The following is an 18,996-nucleotide window of genomic DNA, read 5'->3' on the forward strand; positions in this document are numbered from 1 at the left end:
TCCTCCTCCCCCTCCCCTCCCCTCCCCCCTCCTCTCCCCTCGCGCTCTGGCGGCCCCTCATTTGCATGGCCCGAGGGGGCGGGGCTGCCGGGCTGACGTCACGCAGGGACTGCTTGAGCCGCGGCGTGGAGGCCGCCCCGGGAGCGCGCGCGGGCGCCGGCGGTGCAGGGCGGACCGCGGCCCAGGACCTGGACGGCCGTCCGCGGCGCGCGCGGACCCGAGAGCCCCCGCGCCGGGCCCCCGAGCGCCGCCGCTATGTACGACCCCAGGCGCGACTGGAGCCTGTCCTTCTCGGGCTGCGGCTTCCTGGGCTTCTACTACATCGGGGTGACGAGCTGCCTGAGCGAGCGCGCCCCGCACCTCCTCCGCGACGCGCGCATGTTTTTCGGCTCCTCGGCCGGGGCGCTGCACTGCGTCACTTTCCTCGCTGGGATCCCCCTAGGTATGTCCCGGGCCGCCGCCGCGGCTCCGCGCGGGGACGGGTCGCGGGGCGCCCGGTGGAGCTGACATTGGACGCGGACACCGCGGGGTGCATCCCCAGCGCCCCTGCCCGGACAGAGGCTTCCTCCAAAGTGTCCTCTCGCCCTGCGCCGGCGGGTGGCTCACTCGCCAGCCTGGGAGGGGGACGCGCCTGGGGTTGGCTGCCGTGGGCGTGGGAACCCCGAGCGCATCCCCACCCCAACCCCGCCCTGGCGCCCGGGCTTGCGGGAAGCCCTTCGTCCCGGGACTGAGAGTGGGCTCATCTGGAGCGACGCGGAGGAGGGAGCAGGACCGGGGATGGGGCGTCGAGGGTGGAGCTGGCCCCTATGGTCCCCATCGGCTCACAAAGCTTTGGGCGATTTGCCCTGGGTCGGGAGCAGGGCGGGCCTGCCCCCCGGAGCAGGGCGTTGGCCTCTGACCTGGGGTGGGAGCCTTCTTCGCTCTGGCGACTACAGGGACTGGAGACGTCCCCCCTCTGCCCCACCTCCTGGGGGCTGGATAGCCTTTCAGGGGGAGGACAACCCTCCAGAGTTTTCCTGGGCAGGTTTGCTGATTTGAGGTTAAAGGGACAAGGCGGGGTGGGGCGCGTGTTGTGTGTGTGTGTGTGTGTGTGTGTGTGTGTGTGTGTGTGTGTATTGGGGGAGTGCTAGATATCGTTCCTAGGGGCTGGGGTAGATCCCTGGACATCCCTCATGCCATCCTTCCACCCACCCCGACCCTGCTCAGTGCCGCTGGAAATGAGGTCCTGTGCATTTGAATCTTGTGCTAATGAAACATCTGTGTATGTGGGTAGTTGTGGGAGGGACAGATGTAGAGCTTGTGCCCAGCTGGGCCAAACTAGGGTGTGGCCTGGGGTTCTGAGCCAGGGGACAGGACCTGGGACTGGTGGCAGCTAGAGCTGTTGGCACCCAGAGATCCCCAGACCGGAAGACCGTGCACCTCACTGGCCCCTGCTCAACTTCCTTAGCAGTTTATTCTTTGCCTTTCCCGGGAATGGGGACTGTTAGACTCCACCAGCAGGGAATGACTTTGATCCCGGTGGCCAGGAATCCCCTGCAATTAGATAGGATCAGTGAGCAGGCCTTGGGCTGACTGGGAGGTGGGGATTAGGAGAGAGGCCCCAGCTGGCTTCTCCACTGACAGGGAGGGGAGCAAAGGGCAGGAATTGTGGCCTCAGGGAGGATTCGTGTGGCCACATAGCCAGTCTGCACACTCTGGGCTTCGGGGGTGATAAAAGACGGCCTTTGTGTGTCAAGGTGGCCTGTGCTGACTCTAGTATAGAGAGGGTTCCTAACTGGCAGAGGACAGGTGCAGTCCTGGTCTGTGCCCTGTAGAACAGGGGGAGGCTTGGGGACCACCAGATCCTTGGAAAGTGGGGTCTGGAGGTTTGGGCAGGAGGCCTGCTTTAACCTCCTGTCTCATTTGGGGACCACTGAGGAAAGTTTCCTAGGGCTGCAACTTGGAAAGAGTTCCCGTGAGTGCTTCTAAGCCAGGTGCTTGGCAGGAGAGGCGGGCAGAATGTGCCAGCTGTGTGCAGCTTTGCCCCTTCCACCTGGGCTCCGTTGGGGCCACACGTGTCGGGAGAGTTGAGTTGAGGTCAGAGGTGGGCCAAGACTGGCTGGCTTATGTCTGTCCTTCCGCATCTCAGGATTTATGACCCAGGGGTCAGGGTGGGGACTCGTGGGCCTGCCATGCCAGCACCGTGCAAATCAGCCAGAGCGGTCCAGGCCGCTGAGTGAGGCTGGACGGAGCACGAACGTGGCCCATGCCCACTGGACAGCAGTAATCCTGGTGTCAGAGCCTGAAGATTAAATCTAGTCCTTTACGAGGAGCCTTCTCTGGGTTGAGTACCTTACAGCTGGTAGTGTATCTAATCCCCTCTGTCCCCAAAGTGAAAACGTGCACAATCTGAGACGGAGAGAGGCAGTGAAGCGACTTTCTGAGGTCGCTAGGCTAGTAGGAGCTGGAGGCAGGCTTCGCACTGGGGCCCCAGCCTGCACTCATTCTCTGCTTCCTGCAGTGTTAGGTAGGTCCTTTGTGCTAACGCTCCCTTCCTGAGGAGTTCCCGCTTCGGGCTTTGGGAGCGTGTAGGTGAGAGTGAGCTCCCCTGGGCCTCTGGGGGCCTGTTCCCGTGGCGGGAACCTGGGCCCGCAGTGTCCAATAGAAAGACAGTGCAGCTGCGTGTGCTGTTGAACATTTTCCCAGCCGCCGAGCTGAAAAAAAGCAAAAGATACAATTGAAATTAAAATGTCATTCATCCCAATACAGCCAGCCTATCATTTTCATTTTTACAGCTAACCGATATAAAAACTTTATTAACGACATATTTTATTAGATTTTTTTTTTTTGTACGAAGCCTTTGAATTCCGGTGCGTCGTTTATACATCTCGGATTGGACTGAGCCGCGTCGGAAGGGCTCCATAGCCGCGTGTGGCTGCCGTATTCGTGCAGGACTGGAAAACGGTTGGCAGCTTCCTTGCCGCCTGGTTTCGGGTCACTGCCATCTCCACGGGGCACCATCCTTTGTATGTTTGTGTCTTGCCGCCCCCCAGACAAGATCGTGCATGTGCTCATGGGCCTCGTCTATGCTGCCAGGAGACGGAACATTGGCATCTTCCATCCGTCCTTCCGTGCGACTAGCTACATTCGAGAACATCTCCGCAGACACCTGCCAGCCAACGTCCACACGCTCGTCTCTGGCAGAATGTGCGTCTCACTCACCAGAGTGTCTGATGGGGAAAGTGTGCTGGTGTCTGATTTTCAGTCCAAAGACGAAGTTGTGGATGTAAGCAGTTTGCTTACCCGGGGGATTGTCCAGTAAGAAAAGCGATTTCATTTTGGCTGCAACCCAGAGAGGGCTGTCATAGGCCACTGGCCTCATTTCTTAAGACACAGGGGAACTGGATTAGGGGGGATGCTGGTTGGCTTCCTGCCCCCATGGTGACATTAACTGTGTGTGCCTCCGGTGGTCTGGTCCTAGCATAGGTGAACCTTGGATGCCCGCAGTCAGTTTCAGTTTCAAATACTACCTGCCCCCCTTCCAGACTTGGCTCGTGACCACATCTTCCAAAGATCCCTATCCCCACAACGCGTGTTCCGTGATGAGCATATGTGGAGTAAGGTCCCACGAGGGTGGGATTACTCGCCTCTGGCCTAAGGGTCTAGCTCGGAGAAGATCACTTACTGTATCAAAATCCTGTTTATTTATTTATTTTTCTTTTCTTTATTAAAAAAAATTTTTTTTTAATGTTTATTTATGTTTTGAGAGAGACAGAGACAGAACGCGAGTGGGTTAGAGGCAGAGAGAGAGGGAGACACAGAATCCAAAGCAGGCTCCAGGCTCTGAGTTGTCAGCACAGAGCCTGGCGCAGGGCTTGAACTCACGAGCTGTGAGATCATGACCTGAGCTGAAGTCGGATGCTTCACCGACTGAGCCACCCAGGCGCCCCTCAAAATCCCATTTAATTTGGCCGATGCCTTTTACGAGAGTTACTTGGACTATATTGCACTTAATATGCCCCATAGGAGCCAGCAGCCTGGCACGAGTAACCAGTAGCATCTCAGCAGCCAGGATCAACCTCTGTTTAGCCTTGTTTCCAGAAGCCTTGTCTAGATAGCCAGCACTGGCCCGTGCTCGCAGGAGCCGGGTTCTCTCAGGGGGTCGGTCCTGCTCCCCGCCCCATGGCTCCATGCTACTCCGTGTGCTGGTTGGACCCCCAGCATCAGCAGCACCTAGAAGCCTGTTCAGATGGTAGGTTCTCGAGTGCCTCCAGCCTGCTACGTCAGAATCCTGGGGTAGGCCGTGGAGTGTGTGGGTGGCATGCTTTCCACGTGATTCTAAGGAAGGTCAGCATTTGCAAAGCCCCCGTCTGGTGTCTTCCCTGTCGGTCAGCGACGCTGGGTGCCGTCTGCGAGGGCCCCGTACGGCTCTCTCCCGTGGGGAAAGGGACAGGAAGTTGATACCCACAGTGTTTTAGGAGCTTATCCTCAGGCCTGAAATACAAGTGTGAGGGTTCGTTTGTTACCCGTTCAGCTCGTTCATGCAAGCACCCCATCTCCAAAGAGCATTCTAGCCTTGCTTCTCGGTTCATTTGAAGAAGGCTCATGCTGGCCCAGGGGAATCGAAGACAGGCTGTTCTGGCCTGTAGTTTCATTTCTTTTTGTCTCCTCAGGCCTTGGTTTGTTCCTCCTTCATCCCTTTCTACTGTGGCCTAATCCCTCCTTCCTTCAGAGGCGTGGTGAGTCTGCTTTGGTTTTTAATTTTTTTTTCATGTTTCTTTGTTTTTGAGAGGGAGACAGAGCGCGAGCAGGGGAGGGGCAGAGAGAGGGGGAGACACAGATTCCAAAGGAGCTCCAGGCTCTGAGCTGTCAGCACAGAGCCCGACGCGGGGCTCAGACTCACGGACCGTGAGATCATGACCTGAACTGAAGTCAGACGCTTAAGCGACTGAGCCTCCCAGGCGCCCCGAGTCTGCTTTTAAACTAACTGCACAGCTCCTTTCTGCAGAGCACTTGCTTCAGGCAGCCTGGGACCCGTCCCCAAATGCAGAGTCTTTTGCTCTCTTGGCCTTTCAGACAGAGGTTCCCTAGCCATGGCCCCCTTCTAGGCTGCCCGGGGAAACAAAACCACCTTCATGTAGAATTAATTATCTGGCTACCTGGAAGGTAAGCTGATTCACTTAATCTTTGCCAGAGCACCAAGGATAGGTCCCCGGTGCCCCGGTTAAAGTATAAGATGCTTAAGGGTCTGTTACTTGCTTAAGGTAGTGCTTTATTCTTAGGGCTTGAGGGTTTCAGCCCACCGTGGGTCCGATTCTGCCCTTTGCGGCCCATGGCTTTGGGCAGAAGCTGCCAACAGGGCTTTGGATTTGGTTCCATTCCACAAGTATGTGTTTTGGCCCATTGCTGAGCCCTACTTGGGATGGGGAAACACAGGCCGAGCTGTCTGTTCTGCAGGCGTATATATGGTTTTTTTTTTAACTATTTTTTTAATGTTTATTTTTGAGAGAGAGAGAGAGAGAGAGAGACAGAGCACAAGTGGGGGAGGGGCAGAGAGAGAGAGGGAGACACAGAATCCGAAACAGGCTCCAGGCTCTGAGCTGTCAGCACAGAGCCCGACGGCAGGGCTCGAACTCACGGACCGTAAGATCATGACCTGAGCCGAAGTCGGACGCTTAACCGACCAAGCCACCCAGGCGCCCCAATATGTTAGTTTTTTTAATGTGTATTTATTTTTTAGAGAGAGAGAGAGAGAGAGAGAGAGAGAGAGAGAGAGTGCAAGTGGGGGAGGGGCAGAGAGAGAGGGAGACACAGAATCTGAAGCAGGCTCCAGGCCCCTAGCCGTCAGCACAGGGCCTGAGGCCAGGGCTTGAACTCACAAACCGTGAGATCATGACCCGAGCCGAAGTCTGTGCTCAACCGACTGAGTGCCACGGGTGCTCCTAAGGCGAGCATCTCTTCATGCCTGAGATGTGGCTGAGCATGGGCCGTTCTCTGAACTTGTTTAGGCCTCGGGAAGGATTGGCTGGGGAGTCTTCCGGCTGTGATATTTGAAGGCCTTCCTCTGTGGGCACAGACAGCTGAGCTGTGATGGCCTTGGATTTGGGAATCATTCTAGACTTCACTTTGATGGGTGCAGACTTTGTCCAAATTGTACCAAAACCTGGCTGTGCCAGCCTAAAGCTGTGGGAAGATATAGATGTAGGGAAATTGATGCCCACAGTAGCTGATCCCAGATGCCACTAGGCCGTGGATACAAAAAATGTTTTCTGGCTGCCTTGATCCCAGGTTCACGGCCATTTAGGTCTCCAAAGCTCCTTAAGGTGCTCGTTCTGATTTTCCAAGCAGCAAGAGGGGTCTGGAATCTAACCCAGGACCTCTGTCACTTTCACGGCAGGGTCTACATCATACTCTGTCTCCAGCGCACACAGAGCTCCTGCCCAAACAGATCCCTTTCATGCAAATTATATGGGCACACCTAGAGGTGGCCTCCTGGGCTTCAGACTTGGCTAGCACAATGTGGGCTGGGCTCCAGCCTCTGTCCGCCTCGTTGCCAGGCACTTTTTGTGCGGTGCACAAACTACACAACAGGATACAGCAATCCTGAGTGCCAGCCTAGAGCCTGGCCTGGCATAGAAATGTTCAAGGAGGATTTGTTGACGGAAAGTTTCCAGAACCTTGTCTTCTCACCATACCAGCCTGAGGCTCTGAGAGGCCTCTCCCCATAATCTGAAATACACATAAAACACCAGCCCGGAGTTTCTGACGCTAGGTCCTTTTTTCTTCCCCATAAAAGCGATACGTGGATGGAGGAATAACTAACAACATCCCCTTCTTTGATTCCAAAACGACCATCACCGTGTCCCCCTTCTTTGGGGAGTATGATATCTGCCCTAAAGTCAAGTCCACAAACTTTCTTCACGTGGAATTAACCACGCTCAGTTTACGCCTCTGCCCAGAGAATGTCTACCTTCTAATACGAGCGTTATTTCCTCCAGATCTCAAGGTGAGTTGGGGGCTGTGTGTTTTGGGGGTGCAGCTCTTCTCTGCTTCCCCATTTCCCGGGATATCTACCAATGGCTCTTTCCACAAACGGAATCAGATCCCTCCCCTCCCTCCCCTCCCCTCCCCGCCCCACCCCTCCCCCCAGTGAAAAGGAACTCTGGGAAGAGTGTCTGTCCTGGGAGCTCAGTGCTGCCCCACTCTGACCTTTGGAATCACCTGGGAGGATTTAAACAGCCCTGTAGCTCAGATCCCACCTCCAAGGGGCTCTGATTCTTACTTCCAAGTGTGGTCAAGAACCACACCACATTTGGTGGTTTAATCTTTCTCGATTGTTGTAGGAGGTTTCTTCTCCCTAATATTCAAACAAACAACCAAACAAAAAACAAAAACAGAAAACCAAAACGTAAAACGTGTAAACCCTGGACACGAATGGTGCTCTGGGGAGAAGGAAGGCTGTGTGTAGGCTGTTGTGTGGACAGCGTGTGTTCCAGGCGACAAGGGGAGGCTGGATCTTGGTTTGCATGTGTGGTTTGTATTCAGAGGAGTAGAGACGGCTGCCGTTAACTGTCCCAGTGACAGCTGGAACGGGCCCCGGTATTTGTTAGGGTGGAGGCTGGTCTTGGGACGGAGGGGGCCCGGAGAAACCAGCCCCCGTCATGCTGGGCCACCAGCAAAGGCTCCACGGAGGGGATGTCCTCTGAGTCCAGCCTTGCATGAAAGTGGAACTTGGGCTTTTTCAGAGCACGGAGCCCTTTGTCCAGCGTCTCTGGGACCGTGCTGGGCCATTGAGCAGCTCGGAGTAGGGAGGGTTCTTCCGTTTGTCTCGGGAGCCTTCGGAATGGCCCCCTCCACTGCAGTGACCTTACTCCATGTGTTGCCAGGTGCTTGGAGAGATATGCCTTCGCGGGTATTTAGATGCCACCAGATTCTTGGAAGAGAATGGTATGTATGGGCGAGCTGGGGGGCAGATGTGTCCTTCTAACGAGCTTTTCGTTAGCAGTCAGCAGCTGGAGGTTGAGGTTAGGTAGAAACTCAGGGCTGAGGGTCCTCACTTCGCGACTTGCTTACCCCGCATGTTAGCGCTGTGAGAGAGGAAATCTTTGTCCCATTTTATAAAGGGGGAGATGCATGTGAGCCAGGGGCCACACTGCACTCACTGAGAGGCAGGGCTGGGGCCGGGACACCGGGTGTCACAGTTCCAGGGCTCTCTCCTTCCTTAGTGCGTTCTGTTTGTTTTTCTTTTCTGCTCAAACTATTTTGAACGTTTCGGTAAACAAGAGAGGAAGTTAAGGTGTCTGGCCCTGAGCCCCAAGTTGTCTCCAGCCAGGTGTGGGTCACACCCACAAGGTCAGCTGACGTCCTTTGTGGGACAGGTTCCTGCCTTTGGGTCATCTGGCTGGTCTGGGCTGTGGGAGTTGGGCTCTCGCAATATTGGATGTATTTGGAGCTATTTTTCTTGAATACTAAACGTTGGTTTCTGGGGCGCCTGGGTGGCTCAGTCAGTTGAGTGTCCGACTTCGGCTCAGGCCGTGATCTCACAGTTGGCGAGTTGGAGCCCAGCGTCAGGCTCACCACTGGCAGTGCAGAGCCCCCTTCGGGTCCTCAGTTCCTCTGTCTCCCTCTCTCTCTGCCTTTGCCCCGCTTGCGCCCTCTTTAAAAAAATAAAAATAATAAAAGTACGTACGTTTTCTGTATGGCTTGTCGGAATTAGTCTTTGGCCAAGACCAAGGAGAAGTCATGGTTAAAAGGACATACACGTATCTGTCCACTCAGAAAGCGTTGACTGTATACCTTCTAGGTGCCAAGCTGTTGGCTCTGTGCCAGGGATGCCACAGTGAATAGGCAGATGTGGCCCCTGCCCTCCTAGAGCTTAGTCTGGTGGTCAGGTGGGCAGATAAGTAAACGGAAGGATGACGTGTGCCGAGTGCCCTGATAGGAAGATACAGGATGCCGTAGGATCACGCAGGAGGGATCTACGTGGCCTGGGGGAAGGCATGGCTTCAGGAAGATGTCAATCATGTTGCAACGCTGGGATGGATGGGAGCGTCCTACGCACGGGACGCTCGCAGACCACAGAGAGCATGGTTGGTTGGAGGATGGGAAGAAGGCGCACGTAGCTGGAGTGGCAGGGGGTGGGGGACGCTGAGAGGTGGGCAGAGGGAGGGAGGGGCAGGGCTGGACCTGGCTGACTCCTGACGCCTGCAGCCGTAGGGAGCCACTGAGGGCTGCTGAAGCAGGAGTGAGGGAGGTCAGCAGAGGGCTTTGGCTGCAGGTGGAGAGGGCAAGATGCTGGTCTCTGGGGGACTGGCGAGGCCCGAGGGGACAGGGCTCAAAGATGACCAGTTAGAGATTCAGGAAGGGGAAGAATCTGGAACGAAGTCCCGGGTTCTGGCTTTAGCAGCCCGGGCAGGGGATGCTCTGTCCCCCGGTTCAGGGCTCTCAGGAGGGGGAGGGAACGTGTTCTTTGGAAAGGGTGGCCTGCTCCTTGCGGGCCGGGTGGGTGTGCAGTGCCCCAGGGACATTTTTGGCCACTTGTGCTGGAGGCAGTTGATGTCAGGGCCCAAAGTGCCAGAGAGCCGGCTGGGCTGGGGACGGAAGTTGGAGGGAACCTGGGAATCGGTGACAGCAGCAGGCCCCTTAGGGTCGCACTCAGGTGATTCAGTGACTTTCCTAACTCGGTGACTTTGGACAAACCACCTCCCTCCCAGGGCCTCTGTTTCTCCATCTGTAGCAAAGGGAGTTTGGATTAAGAATGCCCAGGTTGGAGTCTTGGTAATTCCAAAGCCTGGCATTTGCAGCTTCTGTGCTGGGTTTGAGTCTAAAGATCTAAGTGGGGCCCTCAGCCAGGCTGGCCCGGGTAGGGGTTGTCCTCTGGGAACAGATTATTATGAAGTTCCTAACTCAGGGCCCGCAACACAGGCTTAGCCCAAGGTGGTTCAGTTGTTACCCGTTAATTAGAATTCCCGTTTTACCTTCATGCCCCCTCGTGTGGCCGTGGAGCCCACACAGCTAGTGGGTGATCAAGCCAGAGCCAGCCAAACTCACATCTCTCTGGCTTCAAAGCCCCACCCTTCTTTCTCCCTGGCAGGGAACGCCTGCCCTCGTGGATCCCCCCCTCGCCTCGTACTTGGCTGGCAACAGGCCTACGGCCCGTGGCTTTGCCCCCACGTCGTTCTGTGGGTGGGTGTGTGAGCAGTGACCCCGGCCGCCCAAGTTCACCTGGTGCCTGGTTTCCTGCACCCTTGGTAGGCATCTGCAGCGGGCCTCGGCCGGGCCTGAGTTTATCTCCAGAAGAGTGGGGCTTCCTCGTGCCCCCCTCGGAACACACGAGGCCGGGGTCTCCCCCGAGGGCGGCTGCCTGGGGGACGAAGATGGAGGGAGACGAGCTGCTGGACCACCTGCGTGTCAGCATCCTGCCCTGGGACGAGAGCATCCTGGAGACCCTGCCGCCCAGGCTCACCACAGGTGCCGGCAGCTCGGGTGGCGGGGATGACAGGCGGTGTCGTTTCCCGTGACAGCGACCCAAGGGGCTTCTTTTCTGTGTGTTGTGGAGGAAGGTGACCCCGCCCTGCAGGAGATGGAGAGGGTGGGGGGTGGGGGCCCCCGCTCCTGGTGCAGGCCCATCACCCCTCTCGGGCACCTTGCTCAGTCTCTCTTCCCGTGGGGTCATGGCCAGAGGGAAGCTGACTCCAGCTGTTTTGCGTACCAGGCACACTGGATTTCCGGGGGCGGGTCTGTTGTTTCAGAACTGCTCTTTGCCTGCCCACCCGTCTCAAAGCCTTCTTTTTTGAGGATCCCCCGCCCCGGTGTTTCCCTGCCTCCCCACAATGTTGAATCTCCATTGGGCGGTGATATTTTGTTTTTAAGTTTTTTAAATGTTTTTATTTATTTTTGAGACAGAGACAGGGCATGAGGGGGTTAAGGGCAGAGAGAGAGGGAGACACAGAACCCAAAGCAGGCTCCAGTCTCCAAGCTGTCAGCACAGACCCCGACACGGGGCTCGAGCTCACAGACTGTGAGATCGTGACCTGAGCTGAAGTCGGACGCCCAACCGACTGAGCCACCCAGGTGCCCCAAGTGATCTATTTTTATCACATCATCAACTATTAGGTGGACAGGAGTGCACAAGCCAGCTTCAGATCAGGCACTTGGGGGAAATTCAAAGACGGATGGGACATCCCTTGCCCCAAGGCACCAACACCCCTACTGTGATAACCGTGCAAGCCAGCAGCTGCCTGGGTTAATGTGATCTGAGGTGTCGTGAGGTCATTACAAAAGGGTGACGGCAGGTGGCTTAGTAGGTTAAGTGTCTAACTCTTGCTTTTAGCTCAGGTTATGATCTTGTGGTTTCAGGAGTTCTGGGATCTCCGCCGGCAGCACGGAGCCTGCTTGGGATTCTCTCTCTCTCCGTCTCTCTCCCCCTCCCCCACCCGTACCGTTTCTGTGTCTCTCAAAATAAATAAACAAATTCAAACAAACAAAAAAACAGGAGGGGAGGGGTAGCAGGCCAGAGGGTTCCAGGCAGAAGGAAGCAGAGTGTGGCTGTAGGTCCAAAGAAAAGTTCATAAAGTCGATGGGGTATTTGGGAAGTTTGTGTATCCCACCAAAACTAGCTATTGTTAAAAATGTTTTTAATGCTTATTTATTTATTTATTTATTTATTTATTTATTTATTTATTTTTCAACGTTTATTTATTTTTGGGACAGAGAGAGACAGAGCATGAACGGGGGAGGGGCAGAGAGAGAGGGAGACACAGAATTGGAAACAGGCTCCAGGCTCTGAGCCATCAGCCCAGAGCCCGACGCAGGGCTCGAACTCACGGACCGTGAGATCGTGACCTGGCTGAAGTCGGACGCTTAACCGACCGCGCCACCCAGGCGCCCCAATGCTTATTTATTTTTGAGAGAGAGAGAGAGACAGACAGACAGACAGACAGATGAAGTGTGAGCAGGGGAGGGGCAGAGAGAGGGGAAGACACAGAATCCGAAGCAGGCTCCAGGCTCCAAGCTGCCAGCACAGAACCCGAAGCAGGACTCGAACCCATGAACTGTGAGGTCATGACCTGAGCCGAAGTCGGACGCTCAACCGACTGAGCCACCCAAGCGCCCCTAAAAATGGTTCTCGTTTAAAAGAGAGTTGTTCGTTGGGAACCCTTTGTCCTGTGGGCTATCGAAGGGCTCTTCTGGGCTTACTCCTCGTTGGATCTCATTTGCGAATGCGTCTGGTTCTTTGTACGCCAGGATTTATGTATTTCACAGAAATTCCAAGCCCTAGCTGGACAAGGTGGTTTGGGGTTCACACTGGTGGGAGGCACGCCTCCAAATTGTATTTTCCAGCTCTGAGTGAAGCAGTTAAAAGCCGGCAGAGATGCATGAGCAACATTTGCAACTCCTTGCCAGTTAAGATCTTGTCCTTTGCGATGCTGCCTTGTACGTTGCCCGTGGAATCTGCCGTTGCTGTGGTCCAGAGGTGAGCGTTTTTGCGTGGCTTTGTGCCTTCCTCCCTGGTTGGTGCAGATGGGGAGAATCCACGTGACCGTCCTCACCCGTGGCCTGGCTCCTGGTAGAGCGGGATGGAGCTCCCTGTCTGTAAGGAGCACCCCGAAAGGTGCCTCACTTTTCTCGATGAAGAGCCCCCCCTCGTTTCTCGATGCTTTTCTCGTTTGCTCCCTCTTGTAGGTCTGCGGTTTTCATTTGGGGATTTTCTTCACGGTGTGTCGGGAGGGCCTGAGGCAGACTCTTGAATTCAGGGTATTTGTTTCACGTCTGCTTTCTTCCCATTCACGTTGGCGTTTACGGTCTTTTTAAGGGGGTTGGTCGGCATGGCCTTCCGTCCACCTTTTAGAGGCCAGACCACCCTTCAGAATCTAGCTCAGTCCTCTTGTCCTTGGTGAACCTGTCCAGATCCCTTCCCCGCTCTACTGAGTTAGCCGTCTGCTCCCCGACACCTCTGCCCTGGGGTGGGGTCTGATCAGGCGTTTACAAAGCCCACCACACGGGTCCTTTTGGTGACCTGGGCGTCAGGGGTCGGGGGAGTCTGCTGGGCTCGAACACAACCCTGGGCTACTTTGGCTACGAGATTCTCTGCATAAGCTACCACGGGCACCTTGCCCCAAGGGGGAAGCCTGGCAAACCAGGCCCTTTTTCTTTTATTTCCACGTGTACCCCTTGAGCTTTCTGGAGCCCAGAAAGCAAGCCCAGAGTGACCTAACTTTGCTCTAGGGCTTTTACATCGGTTTGTCTTTGGTTGACCGTCCCTAATCCACCTTCTGGGATTGATCAGATTAGAATTAGGAGTGCCTCTGGCGGTTCACCTGGACAAAGGGCATGGTGGTGAGATACCCGCCTTCCGTTTTTGTTTTGTGTTTGTTTGCGCTCGTTTTCATGCGGATACGTGTGTGTGTGTGTGTGTGTGTGTTTTGTGTCTGTGTCTTGGTTTTATCCCTGCAGACTGGTGACCTGGCTTCCAGATATTCCTGAGGACATCCGGTGGCTACAGTGGATCACCTTGCACACGTGTTCTCGAGTGGTGACGCATCTCTTCCCCACGCACCAGGTAGATGATTTGGTTGTGGGTGTGTGGGTCTGGCAGGCACCCCTTTCATCTGGAAGTGGGCGTGTGTGTGCCTAGTCACGTAGATTCTCGTCGGACCTTAGACTTGCCGGTCAGAAGGAGGAGGCCCGGGGATGGCACGCGGTGCAGGCTGGTGGGTGAGCTGGTCTGTGTGAGGAAACTGATGGGCTCTGTTGTGCCCGTGGGCGTCCAGTGGGAAGTGTCCAGGTGGCTGGGAGGGCCACAGGCTTAGAATCCCAGGATGGTGACATCACCCCAGCACGGAAGCGTGAAGGACATCGTGGCTTTGGACACCACCACCCAGAGGCGCCCGGAGCGTGCATGGTGGGGCGCTCAGCTTTGGCTGGTGGTGTCCCTCCGTCCTTGCCGAGACTGAAGACCTGAGTTAGTGTCCTTCATGTATTTCAGACCCCAGGTGCCGGCAAGCAGCCAGCGGCCTTCCCCGGGGAACGTGAGGGCGTTTCTAGCCTCCTGGCTCCCTAGCAGACCTGCACACCTGTGGACGTCCAGTAGGGGCCAAGCCGCTCAGCAGCGCCACCCTTCTGTCCGGCCTGGCCTTTTGGGGCTGGGGTTGGGCAAGACCCCTACTTCCCTACCCTCCGAGGGCAGACGAGTTTCTGAGTCATTTGAGGAGGCAAGTTTAGGACGTCCTCTCATAGATGCTAGGCCTTTCTGATCTTTGCGTGGGTAGTTGCACGCTGGTGTCTAATGCTCCAGTGTCTGTGACGCGTGGGGTCCTGCCTCTGTGCTGAATTTACAGATTGTTGAAACCAAAAGCGATGTACTGTGTTTACGAAAAGCCAGGCTCAGGCTAAGCTACTTTAGGGTGTGTGTGTGGTGGTCGGGAGCATAAGGAAGTCTGAGATGTAAGTTCCTGTGTCTCTTAGCTCATCTGGCTGGGAAATGGCAACGGGAAGCCCGGTGGGGAGGGGCATTGCCAACTCCGTCTCGTAGCCCTCCCAGCGCAGGGTTCCTCACACAGCCGGTGTGGTGACAGGTGGTGGGAGACTTGTGGCTGGGGGCTGGGCTGCCTGTTGTGCAGTCTTGGGGGCTGCAAGGAAGAGAAACGTAATCCCATCTCCCATAGAGGAGGTGGTCAGTGGTGGGGGGAGGGGGCAGCCTTCTCCAGGGAGGGCGCTGCTGGTCATGGCCATTAAAAGGCAGTAACTGACTTACGTTTTGGAACACTTTTTTGCCCTAGCCTAAATATGTGATAAGAGTTTTGCATAAAATATACAGGAATCTTATTATCTGTTGCATTATAGGTTATGTGAATCAGTGAGGTGTTAGCAAGCCTTAGGAAAAATCCGGTGCACAGACAGGCATCCCGGGCCCCCAGGCAGGAGCCCAGCACAACAGAAGGGGCTTGTGGTCTGCGCCCCTTTTTCCTCAATGGCCCCTTCCCGCTTCTGTACTCCCAGAGCCTTAACAGAGACAAAGAGACAGGGACCTACCTTCTCCCCAGGTGTGGTTTGTCAGCAAGGACAGAGTAATGTGACTCAAGGTGAAACGTGCTGTTTTCATTTATGCATTTGAGTGGAACAGAAAAGACACTGAGCAGCTCAAAATCCGCAGAATCAGCTCACAAAGCTGCAGCCGTCACCTATGCTGTGTAAGCATGTTGCAGCTGAAGAACCAGCAAGTTCAGACAGAGCACTTCCTTGCAAACACATCCCCTTGAAAAGAGAATGTGGTTCTAGGAACAGCCTCTGTGTGAGCCTTGAGCTGCGATGAGACTGGGACCTCCCAGGCAGGCTCCTTGTGAACGTTCGGGGCCACCGCCCAGCGCACAGAACCCCGCTTTGTGGCTCCTTGCTGGGTCCTTGTGTCTCCAGGATGTGGGCACCAAGGCTCCTGTTCTGAGAGTGCTCTGCCCCCTAAGTGAGGCAAGGGCTGGTGAGCGGTAGGTTCTCCCCGCCTCTTGGGCCCCAGAGCAAGGCACTGTCCCCCTTGCTGAGCTGGCCTTGGGGGTAGGAGAGGCCGGGTCCACACCCACCTGGGCAATTTGGAGCATACCCTCACGCCTTGCCCTGAGCCCCCGATTCTCAAGTTTCCCGATCACCGCAACTGTTAACGGCTGGTAGAATGACATGCAACTTATTTTCTTACTACTTTTTGAAATGGTTCAACCTCCTGAAAATGAACACGTGTTTTATCATTTTTAGAAAATGTGTGCTAAGACAAAGAAGGATAATATTCTTTTAGAAATGGCCAAGGCTCCACTCACCACCTGTGCCTTAAATGCCACCCCACTCGCACCCCCCACAGGCCCTCACCTCTCCGGCACTGCTGAGGGTTCTTCTCAGCGCGGAAACACATTCTGAAGTTCCTACCACCTTAGCAAACGAACCCCTTCCTCCTTCTATGGTACATTTGTGCTCTGGAATTTTTCCACTGTCAGGAATCATCACTGTGTAGTCTCCTGAATGCCAGGGAGCCACAGTCTTTATTTGGGGAACCGATAATGAAACTTGGTGCAGAGCATGAACCTAGTCTTGGTTTAACCATGACAACAGCAACAACAACAACAAAAGGTGTGCATGTGGGTCTATGGAGAAAAGACTGAAAGCATATTCACCAGAAGCACTGACGGTAGTGATCATTACGCTGTTATCTGTAATCGTAGTTTATTTGTTGCACTTGTGTTTTGCAAATTTCTATGGTAAATACTTCTCACTTCCACTGGAAAAGATCTCCTAATAAATGTGATGTTGAAACGTTTTCCGTCGGGTCTGCGTCCTTTCCCAGAAGCCCTGCTTTCGTTTTCTTCCCTTGAGCCCCTTCAAATGCCCCCCCTCCCCCAGGTTTATGGCCCCGCCAGCCAGGGGGTCTCCACATGGACCCTATCCTAGACACTGGCCCAGACCCTCCCCTAGAGTCCCTCTCCTTCTGGGACCCCAGACTGTCCTGAGTGCTGGGCTTGTCCCCAAGGTTCAGCCTTGCCTGCTGTACTGAGAGTTCACAGCTGCATCTGGGGGCCTCACCTTGAGGAACCCCCCCCCCCCTGTCTCTGAGGCCACCTGGCCACCTCCACTGGCCATTCCTCGGCTACTCACCAGTATAACCCTCCAGTGCACAACTGCCCTGTGCCTGTCAGATTCCAAGTCACCTGAGCTGGGCACCAGAGACTCCTTGAACCCCTTCTCCCCCGCCCCCTCCAGTTGGTCCCAATCTTGCTGGACTATGGAACCCAGCCTCTTGTCCTGAGCCTACTCACTGGAGCCCATGCCCAGCGGGTGCTGTGTGGGGCCACACGCTCCCGCGAAGCACCAAGGCTCACCTCCCCTGACCTCGGGGGTAGCCTGGATCCAGGTCAGAGCCTGCTCCCCTCTGGCTGCCTGCCCGGATCCTAACAGTCGTGTTCCAAGCTAAGAGGTGAGTGACCTCTATGGGCATCTGTGGGAAGACCCAGTGTCCCTTCCTCATGACCTCTGAGATTTGAGGTTTCATTTTATTAAGGGAGCCAGTGTAGTCACTAAACTGCATTTCGACTACTCACGGGGCCAGGTCTATACTTCGTGAACCAAGTTACTCAAAAGCTGGTGTCCTTGCGGGTATCACTAAGGGATTTGATCAGTTAGGTTAGTCTGGGTTAGGTGGCCTTTAACAAAGATTCCCCCAGAAGGTTGATTTCTTATACTGCATACCCATCAGACTTGGCTGGCCTAGCCTGAAACTGTCCCCCCATCTGGAGGGTCACTGATTGCAGCGACAGTGGGAAAGGAATATGGTGCTCAAACGTTGTCATCCAGAAGTGAGAACTATCCCTTTGGCCTTCAACCTGTGGACCAAAGCAAGTCACATGGATAGGGGCGGGGAAATGCTACTCTACCTTTTGCCTGATGAACACTGTCACCGAGGGCTGAAGAGCCTCAAAAACCAGAACCCAAAGTCTCTATGACCCAATCAATTCAGGAAATACCGACTTCGAGAAAGTGAGATAGAGGTATTGCAGGACTTCTCAGAGCCTTCAATATGTTCATGTGCATTCTGACCGTCAGACATAGTGTTTGAGGATAAAGCTGTCTGTGTTCCTGATGTGGCTTCTGTCACTCTGTCACCAGTGCCTTGTACACAATAGGCTCTTGAATATTTGGCTCAGGACTCATTGCCATCTGCAGGTCAACCTCATGGATTACCTTTCGGAAGACAATAATGAAGGAGAAAATGCAGGAAGATGTAGTTTATTCAGCGTCTGCAGTGAGCCAGGCCCCACGCTTTAGCTCATCAAATCCTCAGTATACCGCCATGCCTTAGGAACTGCTATCATCCCCATTTTCCAGATGAGGAAACAGGAACTGGCAGAATGAATTCTGAGCAAGTGTCCAGCTTGTGTGACTTGTGCTTAAAGTCTGCTCCTAGATTAGCTTTGAAAATGTCCAAGTTTTCACATCTCCAATAGCCTCTTGAGTCTGAGCTGGGGTTCAGGAGATACCAATAGACTCACTTTGGTGGTCAGGGACAGGTTTCCTGAACCCCAGGAGCGGGGTGGGTGGGTGGGGGGGAGTGTAGATGGGTAGGTCAACCTGCAAGGGGTGCTGGGAGGTTAGGACTTGGCCCTAGCAGCGCTGGCTTGGGTTTCTTCCCAGGCAAGAAGGGGAATGTGGTCTCCAGGGCCCCTGGGGACTTGGGTGCTATTTAAATGGGAGAGGGTGTCAGGAACTCTGGAGGGGGCGGGGGGGGGGGAGAAGAAAAGGAGTTGAAATGATACTGTTATCAGAAGGGAGAGGACACATAATATGGTCCCTCTTCCCTCTTCGCCCATCCCATCACTCAGCTGTTTCTCCCTGCTTTCATCACTACACGTGGCTACTATTTACCACATGGTTTTGACGGAGGGGAGGGGGCTGCTTCCTCCACCGAGGGGCGAGGTTAAGCCCGTGGCCATCCGGTTCTCCGCCCCTGGCCCGTGCCCGGGGGGCGGGGGGGAGGGGGGGAGTCCCCGCTAGCACTTATGGGCTCGGTTGAATGGACGATGGTCGTGCACCCACGGCCCACCCAGAGCCTTGTGCTGTGCCGGGCGTTGTCACGCTCCCTGATTCCTATCCCGAGACGTGGTATGACTCTCCCCTTCCCTTTACCAAAGGGGGACAGCCCTCGGGGCCTTCCGCGACTGTTAGGACCCGGGCGGCCGGCCGGAGGGGGGGCAGGCGCCCACCCGATCTGTGCTACCCCCGAGGCCAAGGGAGGCGAGCCTCGGCGGTTCGCGGGAGCGTGGGGCCCGCACAGCATCCGCCGGGCCGGGGCGCCAGGAGGACTAAGGGAGGACCCTGGCTGAAGCCCCGGCGCACCCACCAGCGGGTTAGCTCTTTCCCGGGGGCGATTCCGGACTCCCGCTGCCTGGGATCCTCACTCCGACCCGCAACCCACGCGCCAGCAGCTACGCGGCCGTCTTTGGAGGCTCCGCGCTTGCGCAGTCTCCAGGCCGCGGGACTTCC

At 55.5% G+C, this 18,996-nt stretch overlaps 1 protein-coding gene and 1 long non-coding RNA gene across 2 annotated transcripts; one reads left to right on the forward strand and one right to left on the reverse strand.

The window, feature by feature from the left end:
- The first annotated feature begins 130 nt into the window (after nt 1-130).
- PNPLA3 (patatin like phospholipase domain containing 3) lies at nt 131-16,279 on the forward strand. Its single transcript, XM_045466387.1, has 9 exons — nt 131-442; nt 3,033-3,265; nt 4,653-4,718; nt 6,776-6,985; nt 7,866-7,926; nt 10,234-10,449; nt 12,322-12,454; nt 13,435-13,540; nt 13,967-16,279. Exons 1-9 carry the CDS (start codon nt 256-258, stop codon nt 14,039-14,041), a joined length of 1,287 nt encoding a protein of 428 aa, XP_045322343.1. The 5' UTR covers nt 131-255; the 3' UTR covers nt 14,042-16,279.
- Nucleotides 16,165-18,959, reverse strand: LOC123591730. Its single transcript, XR_006709471.1, has 2 exons — nt 18,854-18,959; nt 16,165-17,697 (listed from the first exon to the last, which is right to left on the reverse strand). It is a non-coding gene; the product is annotated as an uncharacterized LOC123591730 (long non-coding RNA).
- Nucleotides 18,960-18,996: the final 37 nt, after the last annotated feature.

Source organism: Leopardus geoffroyi, chromosome B4, assembly GCF_018350155.1.
Source record: "Leopardus geoffroyi isolate Oge1 chromosome B4, O.geoffroyi_Oge1_pat1.0, whole genome shotgun sequence".
NCBI lineage: Eukaryota > Metazoa > Chordata > Mammalia > Carnivora > Felidae > Leopardus > Leopardus geoffroyi.